This window comes from Aquila chrysaetos, chromosome 17, assembly GCF_900496995.4.
Source record: "Aquila chrysaetos chrysaetos chromosome 17, bAquChr1.4, whole genome shotgun sequence".
NCBI classification, from domain to species: Eukaryota; Metazoa; Chordata; class Aves; order Accipitriformes; family Accipitridae; genus Aquila; species Aquila chrysaetos.
The window spans coordinates 1,804,776-1,829,778 of NC_044020.1; the positions used below are offsets into that span (position 1 = coordinate 1,804,776).

General features: G+C 53.9%; 1 protein-coding gene across 3 annotated transcripts; it reads right to left on the minus strand.

Moving 5' to 3' along the window:
- Positions 1 to 4,687: 4,687 nt before the first annotated feature.
- Positions 4,688 to 25,003, minus strand: SYNGR1 (synaptogyrin 1). Of its 3 annotated transcripts, XR_003927104.1 has the most exons (5): positions 24,812 to 25,003; positions 13,152 to 13,389; positions 11,526 to 11,671; positions 9,353 to 10,349; positions 9,078 to 9,319 (listed from the first exon to the last, which is right to left on the minus strand). XR_003927104.1 is itself a non-coding variant. In XM_030040363.2 (4 exons), exons 1-4 carry the CDS (start codon positions 24,908 to 24,910, stop codon positions 8,853 to 8,855), a joined length of 702 nt encoding a protein of 233 aa, XP_029896223.1. In that variant the 5' UTR covers positions 24,911 to 24,994; the 3' UTR covers positions 4,688 to 8,852. The 3 variants fall into 3 exon arrangements, 2 of the variants coding, with proteins under 2 accessions (XP_029896223.1, XP_029896224.1); XM_030040363.2 differs by lacking the exons at positions 9,078 to 9,319; positions 9,353 to 10,349 and adding an exon at positions 4,688 to 9,071 and having other exon boundaries at positions 24,812 to 24,994; XM_030040364.1 differs by having other exon boundaries at positions 9,078 to 10,349.

Here is a 25,003-nt window from a genome sequence, read left to right on the forward strand (position 1 = left end):
GGCTCCGCCCCCCGCGCTGAGGCGGCGGCGGTTCCCTCCCGGTCGGTGTCCGAGCCCTGACATCGCGCTGGGCCGTCGGCCTTGAGGGCACTCGGAAACGTGGCCTGAGCCATGCTGGTGGAACCCTCTGGGCCTCCCGAAGTGATACCCTGGAGAAGAGTGTGCTGCCCGTTCCCCCCAGACACACTGCGGACCCTGTGGTATAGGGGAGTCTGCGGTGGTGCCCCGGCGTGATGCTTGCCTGCGTGGTCAGTGTGCATCCCTGAGAAGAGAAATCCCACAGACGTGAAATATTTTTAAATTTCCCTGTTGTTACCCCTTCCTCTGGTCTAGGGGGAATGGAGACATCTCCATTTCTTACCTTGCGGCCTTCGGTTGTGTGAGAAAGAGGCACCTTTTGGCCACCGCTACAAGCATGTGCGGAGGGGAAGGCAGGAGGGGCAGGGTTGTGAAGATACTGTGAAATGGGGTCACCCTGAGTGCCAGAGAGCCCTGAAGGACCCTGGTGTTGAAATGTTTTTGTTAGCACTGTGTCATCTTTTGTGCAACCTCTAGGGAAGACCAAGCCCAGGTAAGCCCAAGCTACCAGCTCTCAGCCTCACTGCCGCTCCGTAGATAACCTCAGGAGGCATCCATTTGTCTCGGCTTGGAGTCCGTCTTCTGCCGAGGCGATCCACAGCCCTTTCCCACCCTCTTTTGCAGGCCATAACAAGGACCTAGTGGGGCCATGCCCTCAGGCCAGCAATGGGAAGGTGTCTAGAACAGCTGACAGATTGTTCTCAATACCTACTGCAGTTCAGAGCAGTTCTTGGTAGTCTTGAGTCAGGCACAACAGTAAAATGGCTTGTGTGCCTGCCTGAACAATACAGACAAAACCAGAGATCACTGATTTTGCTGTTTAAGATCCTTTCTAGGCTGAGGTAGGCTGTTTCAAGAGGGACAGTTTCCATTAAATCAGCTCAGCTGGAGCAGGCGGGAAGACACAAGAATCATTCCCACCACTTTCTTAACATTGTAAATCAGCAGAAGATCCCTCCGGGTGTGTGAGTGGCATATCCTGAAGTGAGTGATGGCTGGCAGACAGGCTGCGGCAGCAGGGGGGCTTAGGGAAGAGCACGTTTACCTGTGTGAATCGAGGCTGAAGGGGCTCCAACATGAGAGATGTGCAGTTTCAGTCATGTGTAACAGTGCAACTGTGGTGAGGGTGGGGCTGTTAAGTAGTCTTTACTTCCAGCAGTGGCTTGATACTCTTTTAATGACATCTTTGTGGCAAATAGATTAGATTCAGATGCACTTCAGAAATAATTGCCAGTTAATTAACCTCATTCTATGGAACGATGGTTTTTGCTGCAGGGGATCCTGCCGGAGGATTCCAGCTCCCTTTCCTGTAAATCTTTTGTCTTTTGTTTTGTTACATCTCTTTCTTCCAAATATATAAAGATTACAGATCCTTCCTCTTCACGCAAGGCTCACAAATACTTAGCCATTCAAGCAGACAGAATTACAGTACACAGGCAGAATTACTTTTTTAAAGGTTATATTGGCCAAAGATAGAAGAAAATGCTAAATTTAGAACCTCAGTCTACAAACAAGTTTCTGCATGTTTAGCTTTCTGTATAAGCTTGGTCTCACTGATGCCATTTGGAGTATTCCTGTGGGTACAAATAATTATAGGAATGGGTCTTGAGTCTGCATGAAAATTAAAAGTAGGATGGACAGATTTAGTACTGATAAAGATTTTTTTCTTACCAGTATCAAGAAGAATTCCTGATGCTGCAGAAATATGTGTAGAACAGCATTGTCCGTGTCATTAAAAGCAACAGGTGAGTTTCTCTGCTTCAAAACACGATGTCACTTTTTCAGCATTGCAGCACAAGCTTATGCTTATTTAATGACATTCAAGGTTGCAGTCATGCACCTTGATGAGCACAGGCAGACCCTGTCCTTGCTCAGAGCGCCACTGAAATCAGCAAGGCTTCAGGTGTGCTCAGAGGCTGCCAGCGTGTATCGCACTGCAGGACTGGGAATTTAGGGGTCATTTCTGTCTTATATCCACAAGTGAGTCCTTTTGAGACTAAGAAGAGCAGAGTCTGTGTGTGGTGCGATAGGGCAGAATGTGATCTCAACCAGAGAGCAAAACAACTTTCCTAAAGATAGGAGATAGAAAAGCTGCCACTTTCCTTGTTTGTACAATGACTAGTCACCTCTTGCCGTTAAAAACACGCCCTGTTCCTAATTTAAATGTCTGGCTTCAGCTCATAGTCACTGATCTTTGTCATTCTGGTTTATTTTTTCCTGCCCGTTTGGGCTGGAAGAGAGACCTGGTGCAAAACATTTTTTTCTTGGTGAAAATACTTGTGCCAGATTCTGTCTAGATATTCCTGTGGTTCTGTCACTGAGCTTCTGCCCTAACATTGAGTGAGGCAATTAACTACTTGGTCTGCAAAAAGTGAATAGTAAGATTTACCAAACGAGGCTGCTTCCAGTGCTAAATGCATATTTGTCCAGCATTTCAGAGTCCTCCAAAGGAACGTGCTACCAAAGCTGGTGTGCTGATTCATGAATATCTGCTCACAGAGACTGATCGCTTCATGCAGCACTTGCAAGACGAAACACTGCACCGAGAGAGTTTTTGTTGGCTGTATTGATCAAGCTTATTTTATCCTTTGTTTTATTTATGCTTCTTACCTTCTGTAAATCCTCTCAGAAATTACCATGCTGTATTCTCATGCAGCCAAAATCTCTCCAAGAATGCAGGATATCGGTCACTGAACCTCATCATCCATGCACCAATAAATTAATTATATGATTCAGTGACTACCAGATCCACAGCTCCCTCTCTCATGTTAACCTCCCACATTTCTCATTCCTCCCTCTCTGTCCCCCCTCTCTCTTTTTGTATTGTTTCTCACTGCGTCTCTGTCCCCAGTGCTAGGGATTATACACACGGTATCTCTGGTGCCAAGCTGTACTGCTGCCTCCCTGTTTTTACTAATGTTTTCTCTGTAGAAAAAGAAGAAACATCGTCACTGCTGGGCTGCTGGATAAAAGATGAACAACAAGATTGAACAACGTGCCGATGCTTCCCACAGGCGCAGATGCCCTCATGCTCCTCGCTCCTCTGCAGGCCACTATTTCCAGGCAGGCTGGAACAGCAAAGAAGTAGCGATGGAGCAATAGAGAGAACAAGCATTAAGGAAGGGCAGCTGGAAACAGCAGCTTCCTTCCCCCCAGCACCCTCCAGAGAGTTGCAGAGCCAATGTGGAGAGCTACTGCCAGGGGAAGGGGGAATGGTGAGGGAGGGCTGATCCCCCTGAGAGAGCGCTAAATACCACTGCAAAACAGAGTTTGTACAGAGCTTTAGGCCAGCTGGATTTTTGAGGGAGGAAAATGGGGTTCAGTTGTGCCAAAACACACGATCTTATTGAATTCTTTGATACACTAAACAAAGTCTCATCTCCTCAAGTCCTGGGATTATATGAACTTTTTTTAAAAAAACCAACTTTATAATAGAATTATGTTTCTAGATGTCATGGCTGGAGGAAGAAGCTTCAAAACATGACTCATAAGAGCTTGAAATACCAGAAAGCAAAATTAAAGAGATTTCAAATGATTAGAAGACACAAACAAACTGGTAAAGTTGGAGTCTTATTCATCTTAAATGCTTGCTTTTGGCAACATCTTGTCTCACCAGTTTTTAACTCCACCTGTTGCCAACTCAGACTTTTGCCTTTCTGTGGGCATGATATCTCCACAACACTTCCATCCCAAAAGCTGGGACTGTAGGAAGGGTCTTTGTCCAAACAAAGATTAATCAAGAAACAGGTGGGTTTATCAACACTTTTGCATGAATCCAATGTGAAGCTACGGCGTGTTTGTGCTCCCTGAGAGGCGAGACAGTTTGTAGGACTGGATAGAGCCTCTTCACCATCATGTGCCTCTGCTTACCGTCCTCGGACTGCACAAGGGTTGGGAAATGTGATAGCCGGGTACTCGGGTGACAGGCTCATTAAAAGGGGATGAGAAGGAAGCTTTACCTAAGCATTGGCAGGGGATTTTGAATTTTATTTTTATTGCAGAGCCCGTTGAAATGAGATCCTTTTTTAACGGTGGTCTATCAATTACTGACACCCACTGTCGGCAGTGCCCTGAGAGCTTGTTTCCCAGGATTTGATTAGGTTTTGGAAACGTGTGCTATGCCCGACATGCGAGCAATGGTCACACACAGATGAACAGAGGTAAAGACACCCCAAAGGAATAAACAGATCTGCTTCCCCAGGTGTGGAAATACAGATGTTTATTTTCATACAGGTTTGTATCCTATATTCCCGTATGCTCCCCCATCCACACCTCCTATAGCCGTATCCCTTTCAGAGTGAGAGTCCACCTCTAATTTGGCATGTCAAGCTCCTTCGCTTGTTTTCCTACTGATTAGGAAAGAGACACTTGACAGTATGTGTGTGATCTGAAACTTAGGCCAAGCAAAACAAGCAACCATTAGCTCCCCCTGAGATATATATCTCAATAAGGGCAGTTCTTTAGGTCTCTTTCCTCCATTCAAGCCACTGACTGTCACTAAACTTGCCGACCGGCCATGCAGGAGCACAGGTGCCGTGCTCTTATAGCAAACTAAGGTTAAAAAGCCATCCCTCCCCAAAGAAGAAAATCCAGACCATTTTTTTCCATATAGTTTGGTTATTTTGGACGTCATAACTTTATTGAGACACCAGTAGTTACCACCTTCACTTTGTTAACCACAAATATATAGGACATTGTAAACACAGGTGCCGAGGTGGCGGGGTTCGCTGTAGTTGGATTTTGGATCGGACGGGGGAGAGGGGTGGAGGGGGAGGACGGGTGAAGGGACACTCGGGCTTAGACAAGACCACTCAGGGGATCCTGTATGCGGCAGGCCATCCATGAGTCATCGTATATACGTATATATGTATAGCTTTATATTATACATCTTTTTAAATATATATATATAATATATATACTATACACAGGCAGTAATGCGGCAGGGGAAGGGGCAGGGCAGCCCAGGCGGTGTTACGTACGGATGCCACGCAGGCAGCAGGGAATTGTCTGGATGGACGGTTTGGACTTGCTGCATGAAGTGACCTCGCTGGGCTCCTTGCCTTGTACCTGCTCTGGGGACCAGGAGCTGAGACTCCCGTGGACACCCCCCCCCCCCCCGCAAGGCTGCCTTCCCGGGTCCTCCCAAGTGCTTGCGAGGGCGCAGGGACAAAGATGCCTCCTCCCCTGAGGGAACTGCCAGGAATAACGCGGAGGGGAAGGGCGTGCGGCGAGGCGATGAGCAGTGCGGGGGGGACGTGGGTGAGCCAGGGATGGGGACACGTCAGGAGGCTGACGCCACAGGTAGAACTGAGGCAAAGTTTCATCATCCCTTTGCCCTTCACAGCCCCTACTTCCACAAACCAGTCCCTTACTTGGGGGCTTCGTAAGATAAGAAGACATCAAGAGGCCATTGCTCGCAACAGGGGGTGCGTAATCCTCTGTAATCCGAACAAATGGCAGAGGGGGAAGAAAGCCGCCTTATCGTTTTGCTTATACAGCCTTCCCTCTGATCTCCTAATCCCTAGAGTGAGGCTGATCTCACCCACGTTTAGTGTCTAAAAGGGACATGTTCCAGCCAGCTGCTCAGGTCTTGCCTATGATCACCAGAAACAGGCAGCACCTTATCAGAAGCGCCTAAGATAAGATAACCAACCCTTTGGGTAGGTCCGGATCTCTCACCAGCTGCAGAACCAGCCAAATGCCACTGGAAATTGCATTTTAAAGAGCTACATGCAAACAAGGAGAGTCCCACCCCCAGGTCTGTCACCACCAACCCTCCACTGCAAAGGCTGAAAAGCATGGCAACCCAAGGAGACTACGTCTTCTCCCATGAGCAAAAGCAACAAGTTGCCCGAGTATCTATATTGCAGTGTCCCCTGCCATGCCAATGCCTTTCCTACGACAAAAAGCAAGGAGACGGACAGAGAGATGGGCAGTAACCCAGGATGAGGCCACCTGGCTCATGTCTCACTGAAGTGCCGGCTCTGAGCGGGGAGGCTCATTCCTACGTCAAGCCCACTGGAGCCCATCAGCTGGTTACGTGAGGGAAGCAAGCCAGAGAGGATAAAGAAAAGCTTGCTCATTATTCAGCCCCAAATGGTGTTTAGCCATCTATGGAACGCTGATGGGAGAAGGGCCATGTAAGATGCCCCTGTGCTACACCCCAAAACAGAGCCCCAGGGAGACCCCCCACGCATGGTCCGCACCTCTCCCCATGCGCCTGGTCCCTCACCGAGGAGAGGGGACAAGTGATGGGCAGTTCCTCCCCAAAAGTACAACACATTTTTGTGCTGAGAACTAGTGATTTATAGCCTCCTCCTCCTCTTGGTGTCCCCCCCCCCCCAAATGAAAGCATGAAGGATGACACAGATGAATCTGGGTGAGTACAAGTAGTTTTCCTCCTCCTCCACCTCGTCATTTGTTCTTTCCTCTCCCCCGGCAGGAGAGACAGACTGGAGGGAGCTCCCCCCACAGCCACCGTCATAACGAACCTCTCTCAATAAAGTAACCCCCTCCCAAGCCTAAATATTAGGCTGAGCCCACAGAAAAAGAAGCCCAAGAGGCTTCCCTCCAAAAAAAATACCCCTCCTATTTACAATATTGCTTTCGCTCGCAGCCACAGAGCGAGGGATGTGTGCCCAGTCCCTCCTGGTACATCCACAGGGCTAGCTGGTCCCCCTCTCCCATCCTCACCAGTGGTTAACCACCAGCAAGGGGGGGGACAAGCCATGGGGAGGACGAGCCATGGGGACAGCCACCGGCAGCACAAGTCTGCTGGGAAGAGCAGGTAGAAACGGCGCCTAAATACAGCTGAGACCAACTGCCCCTGTTCCCTCCTGGGGCTTGCAGCTCTGCTACGGTTTCTACCCCTTCGCTATCGTTGTGGGGCAGCTGGAGAGAAGGAGGGGAAGGACTGGTAACCTCGGTGTCCTCCAGATGAGATGTTCACACGACCACAGGCCAGACCTCTGTCCCATCCTCCCAACTCCTAAGGGTGCTACGGGGAATAGGCTGGACGCTCAGGGGGAGCACCTATGGATTTTGGATCTGCTCCTGATCTCTGCTACTTGGGGCCAGTGTTGCGTGGAGCAGGGTGGCTGCCTGGGGGATGGAGCTCCTCACTGCTGCAAGGCGTACCCTGCTTCTTGTGCTTTGGGATGTCTGTGCTGGGGAGAATTGCTGAATTATTTCCCTTTAGGGACCGTCTTCACACATAGACGTTTCTTCTATCCTGGAATAAAAGAGTGTGCTCCCACAGCTGTGTCTTTACTTGAAGCAAAACCGCGAGGAGTGGGGAATAATGTCCAGACGAGCTCTATCTGAGAGTCAGTACTGCCACCTAGGTGAGGCTTTAAAGACAGCCAGGATCTGAGATGCTGCAGAAGACGCACTAAGGTATAGTCTACATGAAGTACAGTAAGACCAGTTTTCAGAGAGCTCCGTCTGGCCCCAGCAATTCTCTGCACACCAAGACCTCCTGCCCATCTGAGTGAGAGGCAAAGCGCAGCCGCGCAGGGCAGGACCCTTCCCTGCTTGGTTGCAACCCGGGGCAAGAGCCAGACGCACGCTGGCCGTCCCAGCAGCAGTATTTCTTTCCTGGGGGAGTCCTGCTCCATTCCTGCGTGCTGCAAAGACGGCGTCAGCAAGAGGCTTTGCGCTGTGGTATAGCAGAGGAATGGAGGAAGGTTCAGCAGGACCTGAGGAGCAAAACTGGCTTGCTTCTCCTCCTCCTGCCCAGGGTGAAATGGCAAAGCTCTCCTCTCCCCCTCGAACCAGCCCAGCTGGGGACGAGGGCTCTCAGGACCCCCGAGAAGCCCACCTCCTCCATCCTTCCTCCCACAGGCACTGCGTCTGGGGGCCGGGGACTGGGCATGGCTCCCCTCCTGCCTCACCAAACACTGGTCTGACAAGAGCTGCGAGCAGGACGTACAGGCGAGGGGAACCACCTCCACCTCAATCCAAGGGGGCTGGGGAAGGAGAATCTCTCTTGGCACTGCCCCTCTGCTCTGCCGAGCCTCTTGCTGTAACCTACAGACGTGCCTGTGGTTTTTCATTGTACCTGCAAATCTTCCTCCTTCCCATTTTATCTCTCTGTGCCCCTCCCCATACCCCTTCTCCCCAAACCCTCCAAAAATGAAGCACCCCTCCCACAGCAGCATGTGGCAGAGGAAAGCCGCCCTGTCTTTGCACGGGGGACGCCGTTCCCGCTCCCCTCCAGCCCCCCGGACCCTCGCACTCCCGCACGCTGACTCCAACACCGCCATCCCTCTCCCTGAGCCACCAGGCCCTCCAGCCCCGTTCGGATGCTCCCACGTCTACTCCAGCCTTTAGTGACACCGTCTCTCCTAGAAAGGTCCCCGGTCCCTCTCACACCTTCCCTTCTACCTCCAGCACCCTCTCCCCTGCCCTGCTGGTGCCGCAGCCCCTCTCCTGCCCACCGGCCAGACTCTGCCCTCCGCAGCAAGGCAGGAGGGAGAGGAGGGAAGGAGGGACCTTCCTTCCCAATGTGGTGACAGATTTTGGAAGAATTTGGATCCGGCAGGTAGTTTTAGGGGGGGAGGAGAAGGAAGAGGTGATGGGGAAACCTTTTTTTCTTTTTTTTTTTTTTCCTTTTTTAAAAACGATAAATAAAAACAGATGACCCAGAAGGCTGGAGCATAGCTGAGAGCCACCTCTTGTGCCACTACGCACGTCTCTGGTTTGTGCCTCGGCTTTCTGCCGGCAGCGGGGAAGGGGACAGAAGGGAAAGGGGAAGGGAAAGGGGCATCGGTGGCTCAGTAGTTCTGCGTTTGGTACCCCTGTGTCTCGGTGTCGAAAGCATCTGCCGGAGGGGGCTGCTGGTACGTCCCCACCGCATCTGTAGCATCCTCCTCGTTCGTGTAGGGAGCATAAGGCATGCCGGAGTCCTGGCTTGGGTCCATGTAGTCCTGGGAGAAGAGGGCCGAATCGGCACCCAGCTGGAAACGCTGATACGCCAGGAATGCCTGGCCCACCTTTAAGGGAGGAGGTGGAGGGAAGAGATGGGAAGCAGAGAGGGGAGGGGAGAAAGAGAGGGGGGAACGTACCGAGAAAGAGAAACAAACAAAAGTGGGGTTAGTAGTGGTTACGGATTAGTGTGCGAGGCCCGCCTGGCAGACCGCCGGTGAAACAAATCCAAGAGCGCGGAGGTTCAGGCTGCCCCACAGAAAACACGAGCCCGCCGGGAGAGAGGAGGGCTGGGCAGGGATGGCTGCGAGCCCAGCTGGCTGCGTGCAGCCTGCCCGGGGCTCCCCACCGTCTCTGGGGTGTGCTGGGCACCTCCTGCCCGGCGGTTGGGGTTTCGCCGACACGGCACAGGTCGCAGAGGCTCAGTTGGCACGTGGTTATCCCGTTCAGCACCTCCTGCCCCCGGGAAGGCAGTCTGCCTCAGCAGCACCGCAGAAAGTTCGTCTGCTGGGCTGGATGTACGCAGCCGTTTTGCCGGCAGAGGCCAGGAAGGAGAGCGGGATTTGACCCGGAGTAGCGAGGTAGTGGTCACCCCCTGTAGCCCCTTCACCGGACAACGTCCGCACGGTGCAGCACGGACCTTGGGAAGGAGCAGCAGGAGGCAAGGCAGCTGCTTCCCGGACCAGGGGACGGTTAGCAAGCGTACTTCTGCCTCCTGCTCCAGGCACTGCAGGCGGGACACCCTTTTTGGTGGACTGAGGGAGCCCGGGCATGGGGTTCAGCATCGCGGACCCCAGCAGGCACGGCTCGTTGTCCCAGAGCATCCCTGATAGAGGTGAGAAGTCTAGCAGGTGACAAGGGGAGAGGTTTTTGGGGAATGAGGGCTGGGAGGAAATGGAGGAGATAAAGTGGTAGGGGCAGAGGGCTTCTCCTCGCTGAAGTATTAGGTCTGAGCAGTCATCAAAAGAAAGGCACAGCGGTGTTAACGCAGCATTAGTTAGGGTACGGGTGAGGGAGAGAAGGGAGCAGAGGAGGAGGAGAAGAAATTGCCAGTTCCAGCTCCCCAGGGGGAGATCCCCCCTTCAGTGGCCAACCCCACTCCAGTTCAATGGCCAATGTCTTCCCACCCCGTGCCCTGCAGTGACCACACACCCATGGTCGGGGCATTGGAACTGTCTCTGCTCAGTAACCTCCTCCAGCTGCAACCCTCCACCCCTTCCCCGAAATTCCCCCATCACCAAGGGGCACTAAGGCAGCAAGGATGGGGAGGTAGGGAACAGGGTGTTGTATTCTTCCTGAAAAGTAATGTCTCTGAGTCTCCGGAAAGCCAGAAACGTGAGGAAGCCCTGTGAGGAGAGAGGGGTGTGGGAAGGAAAATCAGTAAGGAAGAGCAAACCAGAACGTCTGATTGAAATAAAAACCCCAAGGAACCAGGGGAAGAGGATGCCTATTTAGCCACTTGCAAGCCTGTGCATCAGGGAGGACCACTGCCGGTGGTGGCACCTCAAAAAGGGTCGCGAGGGACCCCTTGCAAAAGCCTTGCTCCTTGTCACACTTTCTGCTGGAGCTTGCAAGGGGCTTTCGGCAGCACTCGAGCGCAGGACACAGCTCGTGGGGGGGGACACACGCTGCCGTCCCTTGCCCCCGCTTGGTGTCACCTTGGCAAGGGTGCTGACCGCACAACCCTTTGCAGCCCCCCTTCTTCTCTGACAGCTCTGTGGTCTTACGGCACCCTTCCTACCTGGCCCCCACCCAACATTAAGGCCTGAAGGGAGAGGAGACAATAAAGCCACAAGGACTTACGCATGGAGACTGGCCTAAAATGCTTTCCTGCTTGGCACTATCTTGTTACTTCAGCCAAAAATCACTCGGGCTTGGTGCTTTCAGAGATGGGTAGAAATTGTAGGGGATATTTATATTGCACACCACAGTTTTTCCAGGAAACTAGCAACAAAGAACTGCTGGGGAAAAGGCTGTCTTAAGAGACAGCACCATCACCTTCCTAAGAGGTGACCCAGTGAGGCAGTGCTGCAGTCACGGGTGCAGACGGAGAGTCCAGAGGGACGACGATCGATCGCATCCTCTTGTGGCCACTGATGACATTTCACGTGATGGGAGAAAAGCAGGGAGGGAGATGGGTGCAACCCCCGGGGCCTGGAGCTCCCTTCTCTGCTTAGCGTCTGTGAGGTGGAAATGCTGTTAAAGTCCTCTGACGCCCAGGGAAAATGATGCTTGGGGAGCTGGCTTGTCCAAGGTCATATTAGAGGTTTCTCAAGGACACTCCTTACTGGGATATAGGACCCTCTTTCCCATTGTGCTTATTAATGCTCTAGCACCTTCTTCCATGTAAGTTTTTGAGTCCTTGTTTCCCCAGTTTACCTCCTAACCACCTCCCCTCCTGCTTTTCCTTCTCAGAAGCCATGTGAACCGGCTGAATCACTCTTAGCCAGTCACCTTCCATTCCCCACAAGCTAACACAGGGCAGGGGACACTTGATCCAACATCATGGCTGCTGTACTCACCCAGGTGAAGATGGAGAAGAACGAGAACGTGATGGCTGCTCGGGCTGCATCCCCTCCCTCATTCAATGGGTTGTCCTCTTCTTTTGAAGCTTGCCACTGGTTGGTCAGAAAGCAGAAGCCAACGAACCAGAGGAATGCCCAAAAGGCTGCGATGGACCACCACCAGCATGGCAAAGGGGAAGGGGAGAGAGATCAAGAAGGTATGTGTGAACAGAACATAACCACGTCACGTTTCTCTGGAAATTTCAACCCTATGAGAGACCCACCAGTGTGTTGCAGACTGGGCCAAACTCTGACTGCGCAGCCTGTCTAAGCCCAAGCGAGCTGGCAGGCTCGCTGACGGCTAAATTGTCAAGGTGACAATAGGCGTCTGCAGAACTCAGGAGAGTTCATTTGCTTGTGTTTGGATTGATCACAGGATTTGCATTTGGCCTTGGGAAGGAGCCTGAACGGCTTCCAGTACAGGAGCGATCACCTGGGCTCTCTGAAACAGCCACTGCTTCGCAACCCCGTCCTGCAAGGACAAGCGAAGAGCAATTCCTTCCAAGGGAGCTGCAGAAAAGAGTGGGAAGCAGCCAGCCTGCAGTTGCACAGAGACCGGCTTTTGCTGAGGACAGCGCAGGCGAAGGGACTGACACCGAGGAAAGCTGCTGAAGGACCGTTAACATGCTGCACCCCTGGGAAAGGGGTGAAGGTAGCGGGGAGCCCCGACTCCAGACTGGCAGCTGGTGGGGAGGAGTGGGACTCACCCTCTTTGCCAGGAGCAGCCAGGCGCCCGGCAGCGAGGGAAACGGGCATTCCGAAGCGGCAGCGAAACAGGGCTCAGTCCCTCCCCTTCCCCTTCTCTGGTTAGCTGTACGCAGGACTGCCAGGCAAGGGGCTAACAGTGAGCAAACTTGCAAGCCAGAAGTCCTAAACAAGTTCAGATGCTGCACCCGATCCTGCCCTCGCTCCACTCGTGGCCCCTTTGACAAACCGTGGGGGGGACCCTGACGTGGAGAAGTTTGCCGGTGTGGGTTGGAGTAAGCCAGGAGAGTGACTCGGGATCACGGCACGAGAGCAAAGCGCCTCGTCGTGATGCTGCTGACTGCCGTTACACGTGCCCGTACACACGCACCATCACTCCGTCCGTCACTTCAACACGCTACTGCGGATGGAGAGATCTGACTATAAGGTAGAATAAGCCTTAGGGCTGGATGAGGTCCTGCACAGCTATTCACATGGGGAATGCCAGGTAACCTAGGTGGAATGGTTTAGTCAGCCTGCGTGAAACCCTCAACCTTTTTTTATGTTAAAATATACAGGGTTCAATCACCTGGAGCTGGAAAAGAAGGAAGTACCATCTCCAGAGGCATCAACGCTTGGCCTTAGCAAGCACAAGCATGCAGGGAGGCAGGATCTCCTGATCCTAAAGGGCTCCCTGAGCTACGCCTATGGAGAACAGCAGAGAGGCATCAGCCACGTTGGCTGAGAAGAAGAGAAAAGGAAAGAAAAGGGGAGAGAGAGTAAGGAACCCAAAGACCTCCCTGCTAGCAGGGACCTGGCCTGCAAGGCGGCAGAAGCTCTCTCCCTCTCCCTTGCCGGTGGAGGAGAGGGGGACTACGGCCAACCGGCCAGGAAGCTCACCCGAGACTCCGATGTCCGAGAGCACTGCCTTCTTGCGGTCCTTGACGCTGCTGATCTGCGGGAAGTAGGCATCCAGAGCCAGGTAAAGAAGGCAGCTGAGGAAGGCGAGGACACCCACGGTAATGCCATAGTTGCAGGCATTGCGATTGCGGTTGAAAATGCAGTGCTCTTGTGTCTCGTCCACGCGGTTCACGTACCCTTCATTGACAATGGAGCCGAACACCACGATGGAGAACACCTGGCAGGGAGAGAGGCAGGAGACACATCAGGGCAAGCCCCATCTCTCTGGACCACCACAGAGGAGCAGAGCTCTGCAGGGGACAGACGCCCTTCGCAGGCACCTCTGCTCTGCGGAGCTCCCGTCCTGCTGCCTTGCCTGGGCTGTAGCCGCGGGGAGTTTACTGGGGAGATGGTCTCATTTTATTTCTGAGGATTAACTTAAAATAGGACACTTTTAGATTGAGCCTTTTTATCCATCTGATCTAAAGCAATGTAAAGCAGTCGCAGTCTGGAGTACGGGTGGCTTCCCGCAGACACACAGGGAGGTGACATGGAGTGTAAACTGGGATATGGCTTTGGTGCGGGTGCCTGCATACAAGGGCTCCAAGTAGTGGAAATCCTCTTAGTCTGCACTTATTCTCCCACCCACTCCTTTCCCTTCTAGGAATTCATTGTTTCTACCACGCATTTGTTCACTAATTTTATCTATCCAGCTACTACGCTCTTTTCCCCATCCACCCTCCCACAATGCAAGCCCTGCTTGCTCTGCAGCTCCATTCTGCCGGGCTCCCGCTCTCCCCATCTCCCCGCACATCACACACCTCTCTCCACCAGTTCTCCATCAGCCCAGACCAAGACACTACCTATCCTTCTGCCCACTCACCCGTACACCGACACCCTCCGACCTTCCCCACGGATTTCACGGGCCAAACATCCCCCCCTCCAGGTCCACCTGGAAGGGCCACCATGGGTCCTCCCTACCCGCCACCGCCACTGCCGCTGCATGTTATTTTAAATCGGGTAGAATTAAGGACGAGTCCAGGTAGAAATGCCATAATCCGCAGTTGCTGGTCTAATCTTCGCTCACGGGCTTAGCCTTCGTCGCCTGCCACAAGGCTGTCCCTCTTTGACACAGCAGGTTGACCAAAGCAGAGAGCTATTTACAGCAGCCCCAGTCCTGCATCTCAAATAAACAGCTTCCCCTCACAGCCACAGGAGAAAGAGGGGAAGATTAAGGCTGCCCGTACAGATTTTTCTTTGCAGGGCATCTTGAGACCCTCAGTAGGAACAGCCCATCTGCGGGCTGCCGGCGAGAGCCCCAGGCAGATGGGAAATGGGACCTCAAGCATGGGGAGAACATACATATGACGTGCACCAGGACGTCACCGGGGCACTCTGCTAGCCTGGGAGTTGTCTGCGCAACGGGAGGTTGGCACCCTTGGAACCATCACCCAAACCCCAAGGAGAAGCAGCACACGAGAAGATGAGGTGGCCAAGTCTCCTGCAGGGAGCAGAGGTAGGTCTGAGGGTTTGCTAGGTCAGAAGGACCCTCGTACCACTTAACCCAACCAAGCACCAGAAGAGGACAGGGCAGACAACCCAGAAAGCGGAGAAGCAGCTTTGTGAGTGCTGGGAAAATTAGCTGTTGATTAATGCCAACGCCAACCCAATACACCATCTATCATCGGTGGGGTTGGATGCCTGAGATCCACAGCACAGACCTCTGCTTTTTGACCTGTGGCATCAAGAACCCGAGGAAAAACCTTACTCACAGTCCCCAACAGCCCTTGGGCAGATCCTCAACGCTGACCACATTTCAGCTGCCAAACTCTAACAAGTATGCACTGACACCGATATTATTTTTTCACCCCAAGGCTCATAATTGGGTCACACTTGGGTTGCTGAGATTGGGCGTATTTTTGACACACTACAGCAAACTAAGAAAGCTGGAAGCCGGTGCTCCTAAGTGTGGAGACTGTACGGGTTCTCTGAAAGTTCACAAGAGCTTTTTAAGCTTAGAAGTAAAATAACTGATTTGTCCTCTTCCTCCCTCTTCTTGAAAATCAAGATTGATCATGCTTTGCAGAAACTTCCCATGAAAATTAAATAAAAATCTCTTTTGCCTGAAGCAAAGGTCTGGTCTTCAAAATTTCAGCCTGAGTGGTTTGGAAAGCAGCAAAATTGCACACCATTACAGCCAGGCTCTTTCAGTGGGAAGTCTCGCAGATCATCACAACAGGCTGGGCTGACAGGTCTGCCTAGGACCATTGGCAGTAACACCGTGTTCCTCTAACCCAAGGGGAGCTGACAGACTCCCGAAGCGGCGTCCCAGCATGAGGCTGTGACCAGCGCCGATGCTGCCACCTGAAGCACCAACCCTCATATATTGGGATTACAAAGTGCTGCCCCGTTTTCCACAGCATTAGACAGAAAGCGTATCTTCTCTTTGGAAGATGAGAAACAGCCTCAAAAGTGGCATAGTCTGGTGTTCAGTTTTGATTTGGGGCTCAAAACTGGTAAAACATCGATTCCCTGAGTCAGGTCAACCCTTGCAATGAGCTGTACTGCGAGTCTCTGCTTACTCATTTGGGATGAATGAATTTCTGTAATGGCCTCTCCCCAGAGACACCTCTGTTTACTCTGCTCATATCCTGATACACATCTTCCCTCTGCTCTTATCTCTGGGTTTGCTGCTGGCCTGGAAGAGCTCTCATCTGCGAGCAAAAGCAGCAAAATAATTCCTTTTTGCATTTGCTCTTTCATACCTTTTTATGCTGGCACGTCGTAAAGACACAGCTCAGAGTTACGAGACCAGAGGGACATCTCCCCCTCCCAAATTTTCAAGGAGAGGTGGCATTTCTAGCTTGCCACAACTTCTCTCCTATGAAGAGAAACCTGTTTTGCAGCCTGGAGGTGCCCAAGGTATGATTTACAGGCAAACATCTGATTTAAGATGATCTTAGGAGTTTTCTGGGGAGCTTCCACTAAGGGTACTCTCACTCATGAGCAGAACAAGTCACTGCAGACGCTTATCTTCTGTGTCCTGAAACAGCCGCCCCAAAGTACTCTTTATCCTTAGGAAGGCTTTCTACGGACCAAAGCATAGCATCTTACGGGATGTCTCCTTCCCTCTGTGTTTTCCTCACCAGCGGTATCAGCTCTGGTCCACGCTCCACTCCCCGGCGGTGCAGAGAAGGCAACGTCAGTGGCAGTGGAGAGGACTTGCTCCCTTTGCCAGCCTACCACCAGCCTCACGGCACAGCAAAACTTTGTGAGGATCTTGAGCTGGACTGGGTAACACCAACTGGGCAAGAAGAGGCAGGCTCAAACCAGAGGTTTCAGACCGGCAGGCAGAGCTGGACAGCAGGAAAAGAGGCAATTGCTGCTGCTGACAGGCAGCCCATTTTATCCCCATGGTGGCTGTACCCAGGAACTGTTGTGACGGGTGCACGGACAAAGAATTTTCTAGAAAAAATGATAATTATGAGAGCCCAGATCTCGCAGCCCTCGGGAGAAACTGTTGCACGCTTAATCCATGGCAGCTACTTCTTGTTGGTAAGGAGGGCAGGTGGGTGGAAGCTCACGGACATAGCAAGTCATCTTAGAAAGAGCAAGTATTTTTTATTTCCTTGATTTCACAATCCATGCCCGTGCAAAGATGATCCAGGCAGCAGTTGCAGTATGAATGTCTGCCTGGATTATAAACAAAGCACCAAGTTTGCAAGGATGAAGCATTTACATTGCCGTTCCCATCACATCTGCAGCACTTTCTGAAGAAATGCCAGCTACCAGCAGCACTGGCACAAGCCTCTTGCCCCTCTGCGTTACCGCTGCTTGTTCCTTCTACCCCCGTTCGGCACAGCGAATCCTCGCTGTGCAAAGTCTTGCCTACAGCCACTAATAAAATGATCCAAAATACGCGTCCAGCTGCAAAGAGGAGGCGAGGAGAAGATGGGGGGTGCTCCCGTCCGAGCACCGAGATGCAGGGAAGCGACTTGTCCGAAGGCTGAAGGGAGGCAAGCGCAAAGCACTGCATCCCGACGCTCCGGAACGCAGCCCATCCTTCTGCTCCGCAGAGGGAGATCATTAGCCGCTTTCCTACACTCGTCGACGAAAACCAGCCAGCCATCCCCAGCTTTGTGCAACTGGGCAGCCTCATTTCTTCAGCGAGGCTGCTTAAGTCAGTTAGCAGGACTTGGAGTAACTAGATTTTTTACGTTGAGAGCGTTTCCTTAAGCCTCCGAGAGCAATGTTAATTAGGAGGTGCACGGCCTGTCTGGAGGTGTGCATTTAACAAGCAGTAATATATGTGGCTATGCTCAAAAAAAGGACAGAAAACAGCACGTGGAGAACATCTGACCAACTCAGCGTTGCTGCTGGGACCCGGCTTTTCTTGACTTCACCGCTCCTTAAACATCGCACCCACACAGGTTGTTGCAATGATTTTCCTAGACTTCAGGTTTCATCAAAGAGCTCCGAGACACCAAGTGAAGCCCAGAGCCAGGCACTTTGCGAAGCCGACAGTGCAACTTGCCGAAAGACGCAGCAAAATGAACGTAACGTTAAGCACTGTGGGGAGGAGATGGGGAGAGGCTGAGAGTTTCCCTGTCCCGGTCTCTCAAGGGGCTTGTGCTGGCCATTACAGGAGCATAAGGGCTCACTACAGCGAAAAAAATGCAGAACAGGCAAAAGACTGCATCCCACCATAAAAGACCTTTTTTTTTTTTTTTCTTTCTCTCACTGAACTGAGTGATCTGGTTTTGCCAGAGGCAAAGGCAAGAGATGAGCCCTCAGAGGAGAGGCTCCCCGGTCCCTCCCCACCTCCCCGCTGCAGGCTCAGCCCCGCAGAAAGCCAGGCGAAACCTCCTGAGCATCATGTGAGGCTTTCCACCACGCCACGCCGTGCATCAGACGTTCGTGAGCATCATGTGATGGATGCGCAGCACGGCCAGCCTCCGGCAGTGCACCAGGATTTTCCCGCACCTCATCCCAGGAGTTTGTCACGCTGCCTCCTGACTTCACCCCCGAGATCCCCATGATGGTCGTAGCGGGGATGAGGCTGAAGAGGGTTTCTGTCGAGCCGCCTGCTTGGGCTCGCTGCGGTGCCCTCCGGTCACGGGCTCTGTCGCACTGCGTGTCGCCCCTCCCTCTCCCAAACCCCCTTTTTATTCTATTATAGAGAGGAAATAGTTTGGTGACATAATATTCCTTGTAGGACTTCAAATCAAATCTACCTCGGGCAGAATGAAGCAATAACCTCTTCTGTATCTGATCTGGTAACGACCAGGAATAAATCTGTTTAAAAAGAAAGCAAGAGACGGGCAGAGTGCAAACGATAAACTGGCAGAGATGATCTGGCTTTCATTTGCATTCAGCCACTCGCAAATGGAGTCTCTGGAAAGCTTTGGAGAGCCCCGCACAGACATGGATTATTATTATTATTATTATCATCATTAAATCGACTTGTATTTAGTTCATTTTGAAGAAAACATATGCAGCTTTTGATACGCATGGGACTGGCAGCTTGGAAACAGGCAGCCTCTATTTATTCCCTCCAGCCGGCACGACGCCGGCAGCGAACGACTCCTGCCCACGGTCTCGATGGCGTGTCTGAGCCCTGTGCGGGTGCTGGAGGGGGCCAGCCTCCCCGTACCCATTTGTACCCAATTTTCCTGAGCATGGGACGGGGGAAGAGCACGGATACCCCAGCACCTCCGTCCCAGCTCACCCTCCCTGGCCAGCAGCCACGGCAGGGCTGAGCCGGAGCAGGTGATGCAGAGGAGAAAGGCTCCGCATCCCTAATTCCTGCCACGGGATCTGGGACAGGCTTTCCTGGCCAGCAGGCTTTTTTTTACACATGGCTTGGCAGCTGACAGGCTGGCCATTAACCCTTCCACCTCCCACCCGACCCGTGCCTGCGTCAATCTTCCCCCTCGCAGCAGCCCAAGCCCCGGGCGATGCGGGGACACTCTGGGAGCCGGCAGCCGGGAAGCCACCGATGATAGCCAGTGGCTATTCCACGTGCCATCCCGGGGAGGGAGGAAGAGCTTTGCCACGGGAAGATGCCCACTGGTGTAACAGGGAGCTGTTGTCCCAGTCCCGCAGGTCTCACGCTCTTCTCGTGGTCAAACAGCATCTTTTGTCCCACCGCTACTAGTGCCATCTCCCCGTGGCCGCACCTCCACGGTGGTATCCAGGTCCTTCTGTGCCTTCCAGATGGTCCCTACACCGCCAGGTCACTGCTTAGTGAAGTGACCGTCCAAAAGTTGCATCTTTTTCCGTGAGGAAGAGTTCAGTTTTCTTTCTAGCAACACACCTCTCCCTCCTTGGCTTGGCTGTGCCAACCTAGGTGGAGGACCGCATCCCCTGCCACCTCCGTCTGCTCCTCTCACCTCACACTGCTCCTCTCTGCTGCCTTGTTTTGCCACAAACGTTTGCCTTAGCCACGTCTCATCTCCAAGTAGTTTCTCTGCTCCTCACCTGCGTGCCTCTCATGTTTTGAAATAGCAGATTACACACGATTATCTTATTTTTTTGCTCATATTTCTGACTGCCTTTGGTCCCTACGTGCTATTTCTCAGATTTTTATCTGCAAATGCCATTAACAAGAGATTTGTTCCTGCTCCAAGATCTTTCCTGGAAACGCTATGCTGGAAACAACACGACCTGCTGTATCCAACCCCGAATCACCCTGTGACTCTGCGCATCTATTGCTCATCTTTGGACACGGCCTCTCATCCCAATGACAGCAATCCCCAAAAAACCCTTCTGAAGCTGACCAAAGGAAGGGGACCCCATGAAGAAGCGTACCTAGGGCTTGACTCAAAACCACGTGCTTTGAACCGCCGCGCTTCTTTCATCGCGCGCCGAGGTATCTCACAAGCACGCAGCCAGGGAGCACGGTGGCTGGGGCAAAAATCAGGTGGAGGAGCAGGGGCAGAGAGCATGAGCTACGGTCCACGAACACGGGGAACATCTCAGCTAAAGTTAGCTGGGACAGAAGGAAGGTGGAGGTTGCAGCCGGTTTGAGACTAACGCGGCCCCTGGGCTCTAAGGCTCGGTTTAACTCTCACCGCAAACCCACGCCGCGTGTCCTTTCCGTACGGCGAAGGGCGGCGTGGGGGGGAAGAGGCAAAGGGTGTCCTAAGCCGGGCATCAGCGTGGCGAGCCAGGACTCGCCGGCAAGGCAGGAGACCCAGCTCCCTGCCACACCGGAGCTTGCCCCCGTCCTCCAGCTCGCAAGCATCAGCCTGTCGTAGTGAGGCCGAGGACGCAGTTCCCGTCCTTCACCTGCCTCGCCCGCTCAGCCGGAGCCGCCTGGGATGTGCCGTGCCTGCAGAGACAGGGGACGACGCTTCCCATCCCGGCTCGAAACGGCTGCGTGTTCCCACCAGCCAGGGGACGTGGTGGCAACGGCAGCAGGCGATGGAGGAGGAGATGGAGGGCAGGCAGCACCTCTCCTCGTCGAACCTCCCTTCGGAGGGGCGATGCCCTTGGCGTCAGAGAGAAATTTGGTGTCTCAGTCCGCGTGGCAAGTTTTAATGGGCTGCTTTGCCTGCACGGCTGCGATTGGAATACTCTCACTCAAGCCACCTAGCCGGACCTGCTTCCAAAAGGCGAGTTACTTTTGCCTTGTTAGGCTTTTACATCGAGCAGCGCTTCAGTTTCTCCAGCGAGCAGGTTTCCACGCAGTCAGGAGCACCTAGAACAACCTGTTTCAATTAGCATTTTACTTATTTATGGAGCCAGGGCTACATCCAACGCCTGCGGGTCGCAAAGGAGCCTCCCAGCTCCCCCGCACCGGCTGCGGAGAGCACTGCCGGTCAGGGCGCGACGGGATTACGCAGGGATGTGCCCACGCTCGCCTGCTTTATTTCAGGAATGATCTCGGAGCTGCGTACTGTAGCGCACAGCTCCAGGTCGGTGTGGGTCACCAAGCTCCACGAGCTCCAGCTGTTGGGTCACCTAAGTGGGCTGAAAGCAGGTTTATATGGCGGGGTGGTAAAAAACCCACCCATGCACCCATGCCACGTCTGCTGCAGGGCACCAGCTGCGCAATGCAGCTCAGCTCAGAGCATGCCTCCGTGTTGCAGCCGGCAGCAAAGTGGCACGGCATGGAGCAATGCCTTGAAAGACCAGGATTCGGAGTACACCCCAGCCACCCATCGCAACAGGGCAAGTTGCTCGTCTTCTCTTCGCCGCTGCTGGGAATAGGGAGGGAGTTGTTCTGCCCTTCCCCACAGAGAGGTGGCGAAGCCTCCGGGATCTTCCAGCAGCACATTGCTTTCGTTGTGCAAGCCGCAGTCCAGCCAGACTGGACAAGTCCCCTCTCTGCAAGACCCAGATCCCCTTGGAGGCATCCTCAGCAGAGATGCTCAGGAAGGACTGCTCTGTAGGGCTGCCTCCCTGCGCTACAAGGTGCTTTTTTCATCCAGGCAAGCGTATCTGGGGCAGGCAGCAGCAGAGAAATGGTTCACGCCGAGGCTGAACATCCAAACCTGACACGGGCATTCTGCAGGACCACCACCACTTGCCAGCATCCTTGCCAAGCAACCCTTCTGTAGGGAGATGCATACTTATTCTGCTGTGCCTGACCTCCGAAGCACGCGAGAAACCTGAGCTGCCTCACAACACTGTCGCAGTGGACGGATGCTCCAGAATTGCTAACCTCTTTCCATAGTTGAGCATCCTCCTTGTCAAACCTATGCCGTCTCCTCCTCAGCAAGGAGCTATGTAAATAATCTTTGGTCACCCCACCTGCTCCTGATCCTGCAGCTCTCCCTGGAGATTTGCCGCCATCTCAAATTGGGCTGCCAACTCCCTGGGCTGGAGCCAGTTTTGCTGCCTGTTGGTAGAAAGCCATACGCACCTCCGTGCCATCATAAAGTCTGCTAAAAGGCAGCATGACCTGAGCACAAGGTCACTGCCCGGGGAAGCGATCACGAGAATTTCTGCTCTCAGTGAAAGCTCATCACGTGAAACGGGCCAAAAGGAGCCTCCAGCTTGCCCCGGGGAGACGATGGACCACCCACGCCACGAGCCGGATAAAGGCAAATGAGATCTCAGGAGATGCCAAGCAAGGTGCTTCCAGTGCGTGCAAGAGCAGGTGAAGGGAAGGACTTGCACAGAGACCACGGGGAGGGAGAGCCCTTCGCCACCAGAAGAGTTTGGCTCGTAGGGCCTGCCGATAGAAAGGCTAAGTGCGGATGTGCTCGCAGTCTATAAATACACCCAGGGGAAAACACCAGGGAGGGAAAAGTACCATGTAAACTGAAGGGCATAAGAGCACAAAAGCAAATGGATCAAAACCCAGCCACGAATAGATTTATGGTGGAAGGCCCTGACCGTTGGAGCCGCTGAACCTTCTCCCAGAGGGAGCGAGAAGGGCAAAAACCCTGTGAAATAGTCCTTTTTCAGCAAAGTTCAACCAGTTTATGGAAGGGGCAATAAAGGGTTTGATGCTTGTGACAGCCTGAGATAGGACTTCAATGCCATAAGGACCCCCACGGCCTCAAGTTAAAAAAAAAAAGACCAAAAACCACAACTAAATATCTAGGATGAGCTTGCGGCTCCCCGGCTTTGCAGAGGGAGAGACGCTTGGGAGGACAGACAAGACCAAGCCGGTGGAAAAGCAGGAGAAGGAACTCGTATTTTGGGAGAGAAGAGGTGCACACGTAGCCTCGTGCCACAATGGCCAGGCCAGCCTCCCTTGCTGGACTGCTGACCTGGAGTGCCTCCAGCTCCTGCAAAAGAACTTTAATTTCCATGGCCAAGTGAAGTGCCTGGGTTAAATCCCATCCTGTCCTCTGTCAAGGTCAGATGGGCAGGGGGAAACAGCACGGGGTCCCAAGGAGATGCCAGTCCCCGGGAAGCGCTCCTTGCCTGGGGAGACCTCGCAGGGCGCAGAGCCGAGCTCGGCGAGCGAGCTGACAGTGTCTGAGATACTCTGAAGCAGAGTAGGTGCCTAATTAAAAAATAAACGTATTTCCTGTTCCCTCTCCCTCACCTGGTGCCTCTGGGAAGCCAAAATCCCGCAGTGCTCGGATGAAGGGGAAAAAAAAAACCAGCCACCAGACTGAGAGAGAGAGAAAGAGGAAATTCTGTAATGGAGATTAGCAAGGGGAGAGCCTTTGTAGGTCACATCACGTCCATCATCCCCAGGCACGCAGGCTGGCTCCGCTCCACCCGCCCGGGAGCGGGGGGCACGCGTACCCCCTCGCCCAGCGCCCAGCGGCAGCCCCGGCGCGGCCAGCCCGCTGCCGGCGTGATGTGCTGTACCGTAAACAAGCTCGGGCAGATGGACGGACAGACAGACCGCCTGCATTAATCACGTCCTCAGCTGTCTCGGGGCTCTCCGGCCGCCCTTTGAGTCACGTCACCCGGAGGGGACATCACCCACCCACCCGGCCGGGAGCACAAGGGCTGCCTCCCCACCATCGGCAGCAAGCCGAGCCACCTTCCCTTTCTCTCCTCATTTCCCCCGCCTGGCACCGATTTTATTTTATTTTCCCAAAGCCAGCCTGACGCCTCTCCTCCCAGCTCCGGTGCGCATGTGTCTCCTCCGCTCTCCCTCCCTGCCCTCCCTTCTCCGCTCCCGGCTGAGACCTCAATCTCTCCCCCGCCAGCTCAGTGCTGCAGCTCTCGCACCCTTAATCCCGATGACCTTCTTGCACATACGCGCCGGTCCCACGGGCAGCCATGGGATCGGTGTCACGGGAGGAAGGAGAGACCTTCCCCCTGGCACCCTGTGCCCTCCCCACCGCCCCCGTTAGACCCCCCTTTCCCCCTGTCCCCTTCCCCACAAATTACAGAGAGGAAAGCATTACAGGGAAAGGAGGTTGGCGGGGGGGTGAGAGGATGAGGATGAAACATAGAGCGACATCCAGCCCCCCCAGCCCCCCCAACTCGTCCCACCACGGCTGGAGCCCAGCACCCCCTGAGCTCCGACCTGCTGGGAGCCACGCCAGGACCGCAGCTCCCTCCCGTCCCCCCACATCCCGCTGCCTCCCCGCGCCCGCCATAAACCCACCGGCATGGGGTGGGGGGACAGAAGACCCCCACCCCCAAAAGAGCAGAGATGGAGACGGGGTCACGGTTCACCCCTTCCCTCCCCGGGGGAGGAAACCCCGAACCAGCGTGCTCTCGCCCCGTACGGCCCTATAGCCACGTACATGGATACATATGTACGTACGGCTGTAGAGCTGTGTGCGCGCACGTATATGCGGATATATATATGGAGATACGTACATATGGAGATATATAAACCCAGAGGTAGAGCCACATATCCAAACATACATGCGGGTACACAGAGGTGTAGGCAGGAACGCTTACGGAGGCGTACACGTATATATCTGTGTGTGCGGGGCTCTATTGGTGTGGAGAGGGATCAGCGGACATATGCATCCGTACAGAAGGTGCATACGCAAGCACGTATGGAACACAGGACAACACACACCTAACAGCATGCCCTAACACACGACGTATGACACACAACCCCTCCGCACAGAGCTGCCCGGACGGCCCCAGGTCGCGGCAGCCGCCCCGCAGGGACCCCGGCGCCCGCTCCCTCTGTGTGTCTGTGTGTGTGTGTGTCCCCCCCCAGCCCCGCAACCCCGCTGCCGGTGGGAGCCCCCCCCCCCGGCGGGTGGCGGAGCCCTTACCCAGGAGAGGAGCCGCAGGAGGGTCTGCGGCTGCCGGATGAAGGCGTGCGGGTCGAAGGCGCCGCCGGCTTTCCCCGCTCCGAAGGCGCCCCCGTCCATGGCGGCGCGGGGGTGGGCGGGAGGCGGGCGGAGGGAGGGATGAGGAGGGGGGGGGGGGGAAGCCGAGCCGAGCCGAGCCGAGCCGAGCCGAGC

Bases quoted from the DNA above. Each gene is read 5' to 3' on its own strand.
- SYNGR1 (XM_030040363.2), bottom strand. From the start codon at position 24,910: ATGGACGGGGGCGCCTTCGGAGCGGGGAAAGCCGGCGGCGCCTTCGAC. The intron at 13,390-24,811 runs GTAAGGGCTCCG...TCTCCCTGCCAG, and splicing joins TCCTGCGGCTCCTCTCCTGG to GTGTTCTCCATCGTGGTGTT. The intron at 9,072-11,525 runs GTGAGTACAGCA...CCTCCCTTAAAG, and splicing joins TCTTCTCCATCTTCACCTGG to GTGGGCCAGGCATTCCTGGC.